Raw genomic sequence first — 12318 nt, 5'->3', positions numbered from 1 at the left:
TACTTACAAATTAAAATTGTATATCTTTTTATTGACAAATCTAAAGAAATCACCCGGTCTGTTCTTAATTCCCCTGCCCTTCCCCCTATCATCCGATTGCTAATTGTCAATAACAGAGAGATGTTGTGGTTTCTATTGTACGGTGTGTATATATAAACTAAACAATTCTATGGAGAAGTATGACAAAGACAATAGTGGTTATAGAAATTTAACTTGTATTTTTTCGCTAAGAGTAATGGCTGTTCTATCCTGTTTTCATTCAAGGATTTTTTTTTGATTTTTTTTTTCTGCTGTACTTAAACACAAAAAAGAAATGTAAATAAAAAGAAATAACCCACCGTGTATAATTTAAAGAAGAGTGACCCATTATGCTGCTAGAATACAATGCGAGGGTTATATTGTGCTTTAATTAAGAAATGTGCGTGTGACCAGAATATTCAATAAACTGAAATTCTGATTATGGATATGAACACTTCTTAAGCTTGTCAGCTGGTAACGGTAACGCTTATTATGTATGTATTTAAAAAAAAACAACAAAAAAAACATTAAATCTGCTGAAACAATGTTTTACCAAAAAGTGCCAAAGAGGAACACAGACTTTTTTTTTTTTTCCCTCGAGGTAAAGAATGTGTCTGTAATAAAATGTACTCGTTATTACTATATTATACTCATATAATATGTACTTTGGCCTAGACTTCCTGAATTCTAGCAAAAAATTATGGCACGTGGAACAGGCAGGCTACTAATGAATGTGGCTAGCTTAATTAGGGGGGGTCACTAGGTTAATTGTATGCAGTTTATTAGTTATGTTTACATGACAACCTGAGTCAAAAAGTGAAATCAGCTTTAAGATGATGTGTATGGAACTCTAACTTTATAGTATATCCACTTGGTGGCTGTGTAGATGGAGAAAATCATTGTGCTGTTAGTACAAGAGGTTATAAGCTAAAACTGTAGAGGGTCGGAATCTCAAATGCAATGTTAGGGAAGTTTTACTGAAAGGGTGGTAGATAAGTGGAACAGCATTCCAGCAGAAGTAGAGTGAGGGGAATTTAAACAGGCATGGGATAAGCATATGAGTCCTGAAGACAAGACCAAGGACTGATTAAGGTTTGAGTCTTTACAATATATATATATATATATATCAGTCGCATTTAGGGGTCCTAAGCACAGTCCTCTAGGGCAATCAGAGTCAGGAACACCAGCTTGTAGCAGAACAGTGCTTTATTTTAACTGTTTAGATGCAACCACCTAAAACAAAATCATAAAAAGAAAACCTAGCTCCCAATTGGAGCCTCTCTAACTGTACGATGCAGGCAGGTATGGCCTCACTTGGCTCAGGGATGGTTGTCTTCTTCAGGGCCTCTCCTTGCCCTGGGCGCGCAGGGAACTTCTTCTCCCCCAACAGCCTCCCTGATTATCAGGCTCCAGGGTTTTTTAATGCCCAGCACCTGTGCCTGACGCCGGCCTGATAGAAATCCCGGACCGGATCCTGCAGACTTCTATCCTCCAGGAAAAGCCAGCATGGAATTTCCACAGAATGGGGGAACGGAGCATCGGCCCACCCTGCTCTCCAATTGCTCCACCCCAGGGACCCATATGTATAATCTGCCTAGCAGCTGTACCCAGGTGCCACACTAAGCATCTCCCTGGAGTTTATAGTGTCTATATATATATATATATATATATATATATATATTGTGTGTGTATTACTGTACATACACAAACTTAAACACCACTTGCTTGATATCCAGAGGCATTAAGTACACAAAGTAAATATGTTCTAGTTAGCCACCTTTTTAAACTTTAATAAAAGCAATGAGTTCAAGGGGAGGCACATTTTTTAATGAAATTAGGAATGTTCTGGACTGGGTTACATGAGAACGCGGTGATTCTTGAAATTCTTAATTTGGTAACGGCCATATTATTTGAAATGAAAGCAATAATCAACATTTGAAAGAACGTTGACATCCCAGGCTGTCAGGCATCATATGCTGTGCTTAGTACTACGCGGCCCGACAGCCTATGGCCCCAGCGCTACCTGGAAATCGGTGCTGGGTGATGGGGGAGAGAGAATGACCGTCATCAGGAGGCACTCATGTGTGAAGGGACTGCTGGGAATTTTAATACACCACCCATAGGGAAATATGGTTTCATATGTATTAACAATGGTTAATTAATAGCAGCAAACGTATTAATTATGAAAATCTATATGACGTTTTCATTCTGCAGCGCAAGCATCTAACACCTTTCCGGCCACAGAAATGCCAGGAAGTGGCGTTTTATTAACCCCCTTTTTGCCTGTTGTTTGGCGATGCACCTATTTTTAATTTCATTTTCAACTTGACACTTAGCAACGCGGTAGACGAAAACGATATTAGATCAGCTGGGTAATTATGGCAAAGCCATTCTACACACCACAAGGCAAAGACAAAGCAGAAGACGTAACACAAAAATAAAACAAAAAGATGATGCTTGTGTCAGAACTTCATAAGATCACATAAACCGAACAAAAAAGAATGAAAATAATACAAAGATACAAACTGTTAACGTTCCATAAAACAAGTAAATGTGGAGCAATCTCCATGGAATCCAGTAGACGCATTGCTCCACATTAAGAACATAATAACTGCTATTTATAAAGATTGACAGAAGACTTCATATGTTAAAGGAAAACACGTTAGTGACATAGGACGGTTATTTTAAAGCTGTGACCAGGTATCAGCAAAGTGTTCGCACATGACCAGGCTTATGGAAGCCATTGGTTCTTCTGGGACACGTAGAGAAACGTCATGAATTCTGTTCCTGTCAGTCCCTGGCTTTGGCCATACTGTCATTTTTTTTTTATTTTGGATGCTTGGTTTCAGTCTACAAGACAACCTCATCATGTAATCACAGTCCAGCACAATATCGTGACACCAAATGCAATTACCCCATTTAAAAAGTATCTTGAAATGGTGTGAAAGGAAACGGGGGAAACTTTTTAACACACACATTATATATATATATATATATATATATATATATATATATATATATATACATATATATATATATGTGTGTGTTGCGGTATCAGTGATCTTCAAAGAACATCAAAAAAGTATTTCCGTTAAGCCAATCTGCAAGGACGTTGGGTTTGGGCGGCTGGCTTCTCCTTGAGGGGCCTACAAACAAACAGGACAAATAATAATCAGAATAATTCTGCCCCTGGTTGAACCTTTTTAACTTTGATTTCATAATAAAGACATTTACATGTTTCTGATTTACCTGTATTCATTGAGAGCGATGAATGGGGTTACTTTCTGTCTCGTTGTAGTTAAAAATCATGATAATACATATAAGTATATATGTTTGTAAATATTTAGATGTTTATTAATAATATATATATGAGAATGTAAGTACACACTTTTTTTATCACATTTTGTATACATATACGACAAGAAAGTATATATAAGTTTTTTTTGAAGCGATAGAGAAAAAGGAGGAAAATGGAGAGGAAAATGTGGAAAGAAAGACAGATAGAGATCATCGAAAAAGAAAAGATAAAGAAAGAAGAGAAATCAAACGAGAAATGTCAGCTTATAAAGCACTGAATATATTTAATATATCATATTTAGCTACATTGTATCTGAGGTGAACAGTCCAGTTTTCAAAGAGGTCCATGCATGTCCCATTTTTGGGCTGCTGTCTCGCCGATCTGCCCCACTGGCCGGCTTTGGAGGGCCGCGGTTACCATGAGCTGGTTAGGGAGAGCAGAGGATCTCTCCTGACCGCAGCTCTGAGCTATGAAATCGATCGATTAAATCCCACGTAGCTGCCTTGCAAAATATTTCAGCATAGAACCATAGCATAGAACATCATCACATCCACGTATCCTGCTTCAACACATCACAAGATGGTTGGACATGTAAGTTCATTTGCGTAAGTGTGTTGGTTTGGGAATCTGAAATGTTGGAGGGCATACAGCAGATGTTAATTTGCAAGGGGAACCAGACTTATGTCCTTACACGCCTCGGTTTATAGGAGCTTCTTCATGTATTCATGGAGCTTCTTCAGGTTCCTACGTGACCTACAGGTTACCATCTTTGATCGTCTGGCAGGGAGTGGCTTTAGTTACCCTAACTCCTGTCCAGGTTTTACCCTCTCTAACCTTCTCACCTTCTTCCACCTGCTCCTTAGCACCTCAAAGTCCTAGTCTTACTTAGGGCTGTTTGCCCCTATCCACCCCTTATCATGGCCCTTCTTGTCTCCCACAAGGAGAAGTAGAGGTGGATCTCCAACTGCCAGGGCTGATGATATCCCGAATTGTTGCAGGTGAAACTTTAAACATTCAATAACCCCAAAGAATGCAATCGCTGCAATCGCTCCAAACGCAATAGGTTGAGGTTTTGTTTTATTAGGTCATACTGCATTTTTATGGGTGGATTAGCCACATGATCGCTTTAAATAACTCATATACTTACACATGCTTACAGCGACAGTGCCTCCTTCTTGTTCCTGAAACAGATCGCATCAGTCTAATTAATACTTCATATATCATAAAACAAAAAAAAAAGCTTTAAATGAGATGCTGGATTTAAATTATAGAGAGTGACCTGGTACCCGCTTCTGAAATATTTAATATTTCTGGAATAACTGATTATTTATAATGATTTGCTTGTGAGCAATCCAGTAACGTTTTGGGGTACTAAGAGTCACCTGTTATGAAAATGATTTTCCCAAATTGTGATTTACGTCATAGACAGCAGAATCGATTTAATATAAAGGCTGAACTATTGACCTACTGGTCAATAATTGTCCTAGGATCCCAACAACAACAACAACAACAACGTTGCTATACAAGCTATCCTAGCCTGAGGCGATAACAGCCAGTTCTTGTGTGATTGGTGTTGCTTAGTTACATTTAGGCAGAGGCACATTTTGTTTTATTCACATGTGTGTAGGTATAGGATGTGTTGGTGATTCCGGTGTGCATGGTTACAACCGAAATATTGTGCACCTTTCAACCGAAAAAAACGTTACTAGTTTACAATTGATACGGTTGCTATTTACATAGCAACCTATCAATACTATAGTAAAAAACACCTTAAAAAAGACCATACACCATGTGCTGGAGGAACTTCAATCCAGGGCTTGATCCAGAGGGCTTCACCTGTTTGTAAGCGCCCTGGGTTATAGACCGGAATCCTTCCAACGTTTCATCAAGTAGTCGTTATGACCAACGGAGTTCCACTTGATATTGTTTTGCTGGGTTTCTTCATCATCTCTGTAAGCTGACCTTCTACCGAAGTATTATTGTTATGTTATGGCAATCTGTTTGTTGAGACTGGTGTGTGATTTTAATTCTGCTGATCGACTGGAATACCTCATGTTATATACCATTTGTATATCAAGATACAGAGTGTATATAGATTAAAGAAATGTTATTGTTATTAAGGCTCCCTGATTACCTTAATGAAATAAGTTAAAGATTGAATCAGGCCACAACCACAACAATTGGCGTAGTCGGCAGGATTCACAACAATTGGCGTAGTCGGCAGGATTCACAACACACCCCATTCACATCGCCATGAAAACTCATTAGAGGTCTGCCATTGAGTACAAAGTATATTTTGGATGTTCTAGAATCATCTTGCACTATGCCTTCTAGTACTTGGGCTTTTTTGGTAATTGGCTCCAGTATGCCCCAGTACGCTACCGACCAACAGGTCAATCAAAACACTCAGACACTACAGACATAAAACAGGTCCAGACTGGGGATAACGAGGCCGCCCTGGCACTTTAAGGCCAGCAGCCGTCTAATGCCATAAGTGCCACTGACAGCTGGCTATGACAGGCCGCATGCTATGTTTTTATGCAATGCACAGAACTGGGAACTCTCAGGGTTTCCCCCCAGTCTCAGGGTGAAGGGGCAGATTATCAGGGTAACAAAGTCTATTCTACCCTGCTGTAATCATATATGAGACTGCTAATTAGTGCTTTTGTTGATATTCCTGCTTGAACGCAGGTGATTCAATTAAGTGTATCTTTAAATAAGGACAAGTCAAGGTTTCCATGAGGACCCATTTGAGTAACACATTTGGCGAGTCACTTTGAGATGGGTTATCAAAGCGTTAATAATTCCCAAATCTGGCTATGTGGCATGTGATCCGGCATTTCCAGCCAGCATGGAGCGGCAGATTAGGGGGCGCTGTGCAGGTTGGCCTGGTATAAAAGCTGGAATGTGGAGATAAATTCTGTTCTGTATGAATAGATTGTGATAACTTTGAGGTTGGAGGCAGGGCCGGCCCGACAATGGAGCCGAGTGGGGCAACCGCTCCAGGCGGCACTTTTGAAGGGGCGGCACTTTGCCGCCCCAAGCACTTTTTTTTTTTTAAAGAGAAAGAGAGAGAAAGGGGCGCCAAGTGGTTTTCGCTTACCAAGCTGTTAGTACCCGCTCGGCGCCCCTCGCTCTCTCCTCTGCGGCGAGTCTTCCTGTTCGGTCTCGGTGCCGGCTTGTAATGCTGAGTGCCGGAAGATTTCCTCATAGCCGGCACCGAGACCGAACAGGGAGACTCGCCACAGGACTGCTGAAAGGTAAGTACAAGGGGGGGCAGCAGGGACGGAGGGAGAGGAAGGGTAGATAAGGGGGGGGGGCGGCAGGGACGGAGGGAGAGGAAGGGTAGATAAGGGGGGGCGGCATTTTAAAATTCGCCCTAGGCGGCATTTTGCCTTGGGCCGGCCCTGGTTGGAGGCTACCTTTTTAAGCCCACACTCGAGATATTTACCATGCCTTGACATGTGTTTTCATATGCCAAAGAGGTAATCAGTATACGTTTTATTATTTCCAATTTTCCTCTGTTAAGAAAATGTCCTATTTGTCTATTAGTTTTTTTTGTGTGCTATACAATTTCAGAGATTCAAAATGGTCACACTGTTAGTCTACAGAGCACGATGTTCTGAAACGTATACATGTATATTGTAATTAATGGAGAACGGCCAATAGACAACGCTGTAATTGTTCAGGAAATTAATACATTTATAGATTTGAAAAATTACTCTAGTGTTATTTTTATCAAGCTATATATCTAAATATATACTGTATATTATTATTATTGTTATTATTATTATTGTTAATAGATTAAATTAAAACAACGCTGTACAATGTAAATTGGGGAAGTTAACACATGCTATAGAGGTATGCATGTACATCTAGAAAGAATAATATTTTATGATTTTGAAAAAATATCTATATCTAAATATATATATTTAGATATATATATAAATATATATATATATATATAGTAACATAGTTCATAAGGTTGAAAAAAGACCAAAGTTCAACCTATATACATATTGTGTCCCTACTGTGTTGATCCAGAGGAAGGCAAAAAAACCCTTATGAAGCAGATGCCAATTGCCCCATACCAGGGGGAAAATTCCTTCCCGACTCCAAATATGGCAATCAGAATAAATCCCTGGATCAACGTTCTGTCCCTATTAATCTAATATCCATAACTTGTAATATTATTGCTTTCAAGAAACTCGTCCAGGCTCCTTTTGAACTCTTTTTTTGAGTTTACCATCACCACTTCCTCTGGCAGAGAGTTCCATAATCTCACCGCTCTTACTGTAAAGAACCCCCGTCTGTGCTGGTGTAGAAACCTTCTTTCCTCCAGCCGTAGAGGATGTCCCCTTGTTATAGATACAGTCCTGGGTATAAATAGGTCCTGGGAGTGATCTCTGTACTGCCCCCTTATATATTTATACATAGTTATTAAATCCCCCCTAAGCCGTCTTTTTTCCAAACTAAATAACCCTAATTCTGATAATCTTTCTGGGTACTGTAGTCCTCCCGTTCCCCTTATTACTCTGGTTGCCCGTCTTTGAACCCTCTCCAGCTCCACTATATCTTTCTTGTACACTGATGCCCAGTACTGTACACAGTATTCCATGTGTGGTCTGACTAGTGACTTGTACAGTGGTAGAATTATTTCCTTGTCGTGGGCATCTATGCCCCTTTTGATGCACTCCATGATTTTATTTGCCTTAGCAGCAGCTGCCTGACACTGGTCGCTACAGGTAAATTTACTGTTAACTAAAACTCCTAAGTCCTTTTCCATGTCAGTCGTCCCCAGTGTTTTCCCATTTAATACATATTCCCAGCCTGGATTTTTCTTCCCCATGTGCATAACCTTACATTTATCTGTGTTGAACCTCATCTGCCACATCCCAGCCCAAGCCTCCAACCTATGCAGATCCATTTGTAACCGTGTGTATATATATATATATATATATATATATATAGATAGATAGATAGATACAGTATTTATTTATTTTTTTTGGAAAAACATATGCATATAGAAATGAAATAAAATATGGCTTAAGCAAGAAATATGCATAGAAATATACCAAAAAGATCTAAAAAATAGACATTTTAAATATATATGGGTTGAAAAAAGGGAAAATTATATTTTAGACTTTTTAGAGAAATATATTGTTGTAACATAACATTTGTGTTTCAAAAATGCAATTTCTAGTTTAAAAAAGATTAAAAAAGATTTTAAAACAAAACATTTTTAAGTTACATATTTTAATCCGACAACAGTTTAATGATAATAATTACACCTCAAATCCATAATATAAAAAACATCGGAAGGGATAATAAGTGATTTTTTAGTTTCTCACAGTAAAAGTTCATTAAAATCAAACTTCTCTCGCTAAACAGAATATTTTTGCATCCACATTGGGCAGAAAATATTATCCTTTAGTTAAAGTGTCAGTCTCATTAATTCCTGTATTTATTAAATATTAAATAGAATCTCTTACCTTTACAAAGTAATATAGCTGTTATTGTTAAAGCGAGCAGAAGACCACAACATAAACCCATCAGAGGACCCCAGATAGAGACGTCACACGGGATGTCCAGAAATCCATTTTCGCTGCCTGAATAATAAAAATAAAACCTTACTTATAGTTCGGATAAAGAACATCCATACACAATGGAGGTGAAATTGCGCAATGTATTGTTCTAGGGTGGTTTAATATTGCCATAATTACTAAAACAGTGGCCATCGGGCAAGCCAGGCCTCCCACATGTCCCGCACGTATCTGTATATCACCTGATGGCACAGGGACCGTCTTAATCTCCAGTCTGGCCATGATTACTAACGTGTGTATCTACGAAGGAGTATATTTAGGGCCAGACCTATATAGACCTAACAGACTTATATTTACGGCGCTCTGGCGTATGATGCTACATCAAGGCGCTATGCACAGGGCGGCCGCCATACACTAATCTCAGAAAGGTTAATGAGAAAGGGCACTTCCATCCCGCTTAACACCCCAAACAATTACACTGCTTACCAAACAAAAAGCACATGCTAGGGGTAGTGTTGATAAAATAATTTATTAGGCGGTAGCCGTACATTATAGAGGGACTCCTGCCATACTTTCTGGGATTGTCCTACGGATGTAAGTAAGCTATATGTCTCATAGATAGTTCATCACTTATTTCTACGATATAAGCGAGTACCCGCCTATCCATGATCCTCTGCCATATGATGAACTAGTTCTCGTAACTCTTGGTGGTCAGCACCAATTACATCACATGTGAAAAAGTGTGATAGCGGAATATTTGTTCCATATATGGTATAAAATATCCAACGCAAAACATGTATCGTCTGCATTTGTGACTTCAGGTATGGTGCGTCTCACATCAGACTAGTGCCCCCCCCCTTAGTCACTGAAACACCTGCGACTAGAAAAAGCAACACAAAATTGTGGCAAACACTGGATTTTGTGCATATAAATCACGTTGAGATTTCCTGCTTTTCAGCTTCAAGTAACTTATACGCGCTTGGCACACATTACGTGGTACCCTACCGACAATACAGATACGATACCTACAGAAAACCAAAAAAATATGGGGTGAGTTCCCCCTTATGATTACTCAGGTTAGCCAAAAAAGAAACAACCCCAGAGAATTAATCTAAGCTTAAGCAGAAAAACATATCTCCATATTCATATAGTCCCAACCAGTCCACTCATCTCAGGCTACTTGGCACAAAACCCTACACCGGATGCCCACATAATTACTTTATTCTGTTCTACAAAATAGTACATTTGCAAATTGTGGTAAGATCAGTAATATTCCTTATTTTATTACTCTAAAAGGTTATTTTTTTTTCGAGCGGGCACCCTTTCTACAATTCGCTCCCTAAACTATGGCATAGCTTGTGATTCAAAGCTTAAAGCTGCGGTTCATCAATTAACAAAATATTTATAAGGAAATGGTAGAGAAGAGCGAAATGCAAGTAATAAGAAATTGATAAAATAAACCAGTTTTTATTTTTAGCTTTTTTCTGCAGTTATAACCTATATTTTATAGCATTTAAATGCAAAAAACCCGAACTCCATATCAAATTTAAGAAATCAAGCTCTTACTAACGGTCATATTTTATGTAAGGAAATACCATGGGACAAATGCAACATGTGCACATGAACCACAACGGAGGGGTGAAGAATACACAGGATAAGAGGGTTCCAATGCAATTTATGCTTACTTGTGGGAGAACAGTCCTTGGGGTCTCCTAGTTCTCTATCTCTGGTACGCGACACTGTTGTGGTTGTCGGCTCCGGGGTTGTAACTTGGAAAGAAATCAGATTACATAAAATGTCAATACAAAAAGTTATATGAACCGTTCATACGCTCAGGATCAAAGTATCAAAACAGATTTTTTTATCAAAACAGATAAAAAAAGAGTATTAAACTTTCTAAAAAAAACAACAGAACATTCGATTTTGTGACGGGCAACTTAAATTGTTTTATAAAAAAAAAAAAATAGTTGGGTGAATATGCTGATACGGGGGGCTTTCCAAATTCTTCCCATTATGGATTTTGCTGCAATTAAAATCTACAAAACCAGTTCCCAGCTCATCAGATTTAAATCTAATAAAGTGATGAGCGGGTTAGGAAGGTCCCAAGTTGGGAACAACTTCTAAAGAATTTTAAACACTAGAATCTAAAATGTAACCACTACCAACGGATACTTTTATTTATTTAACTTGGATTGTGAGACATAATAAACCAACATAAAATTACGGTTACCGTCCCATAAGCACCTAAAGTCATGGTCGACTGTTAACATGTCTATCATATATTTTAGAACATTCACACGGTTCATGATGTTATTATAACTTTACAAGGTTATTGACCAGATGAAGCCTTCCTAGGGTTTCTGACCAGGTATTTTAACATATTATCTAGCTAAACGCCCAATGAAAAATAAGGCCTGTGCAACAGGAACAAGGTTCTAGATCAGACAGGAACTCGCAATGAGCGAGGAAAGATCATGACTCTTGACCAGGTAGAACCTCTTAAGATATTTGATCAGGAAGAACACACCAAGTGTTCTTTTTCAATCGGAACATTACTAGGTTCTTCACTAGGTAAATGGGGTAAAAACCTCAGAGGAAGAACATTAAAAGGGTCAATTGGAAGAACCTGACAGTGTTCTTGACTAGACAAGGCATTAATTAGAACGTCCAAGCGTTACGTAATCATATAATGTTTACTATCGGTTATAGTTACAGTCGATGATCCAGTAGGGGTATTGTCTCTGTGTCTATATGTTGTTATATAGGTTTTAATATTTAGGCCTACCTGCGGGATAGTACAAGGAGATCCCAGGACTGATGTATAGGATGGAGTTCTTGTTAATCATGCAATAATAGATCCCCTGGTCCTTCTCTCCAAACGGATTAATCTCTAAGGAAAACGTGGTGATTCCTTTGCTTGCTTTAAAATGTCGGTAGTCACTTGTGTCGCTGTACGTTGATTTAGAGGTGGAGGACAGAAACAATATTGACTCTGGAGATTTTGTGGCTTTCCTTTGTCGGAACCAGAACACGCCAAAGTCCATGAAGCCATGTTTATTAGATTGGCATTCAAGCTTTACCGGTCCAGTTTCGCTCATCAGTGGCTGGCCTGACATACGAAGCGTCAACTGGTGGGACCTCGAAACTGGATTTAAGCCTGGAACAGAAAAGGAATAACGTAAAGACGTCATATTCCATGCACATAAGAAACATACTCAGTCTGTGTCCTGGATCTGTGGTGACCGTTAACCAGGAGCCATTTATTATATTTAAAAACTAAATAGAAGGAAAATTGAGAGGGAACGATTTCCGATAACGAAATAAGCTCAGATGTTCTTCCTATATTATTATTATTATTATTAATATATTGGGGAAAAAACATTACATATAAAACTAAATAGAAAGGAAATTGAGAGAGAGCACTTTCCGATAACAAAGTAAGCTCAAATGTCCTTGCTA

At 38.7% G+C, this 12318-nt stretch overlaps 1 protein-coding gene across 1 annotated transcript; it reads right to left on the bottom strand.

Moving 5' to 3' along the window:
• Window positions 1–3109: 3109 nt before the first annotated feature.
• Window positions 3110–12050, bottom strand: LOC149285121 (T-cell surface glycoprotein CD8 alpha chain-like). The gene is made up of 5 exons (XM_089495807.1): window positions 11645–12050; window positions 10545–10628; window positions 8809–8925; window positions 4464–4497; window positions 3110–3164 (listed from the first exon to the last, which is right to left on the bottom strand). Exons 1-5 carry the CDS (start codon window positions 12048–12050, stop codon window positions 3110–3112), a joined length of 696 nt encoding a protein of 231 aa, XP_089351933.1.
• Between the last annotated feature and the right edge of the window lie 268 nt (window positions 12051–12318).

The sequence above is a fragment of the Sceloporus occidentalis genome, unplaced genomic scaffold (assembly GCF_023333645.1).
Source record: "Sceloporus occidentalis isolate IW3139 unplaced genomic scaffold, rSceOcc1.0.p SCAF_84, whole genome shotgun sequence".
Taxonomy (NCBI): Eukaryota; Metazoa; Chordata; class Lepidosauria; order Squamata; family Phrynosomatidae; genus Sceloporus; species Sceloporus occidentalis.
Note: the sequence above shows the minus strand (reverse complement) of the source record. Positions and strands in the feature narration are given on the sequence as shown.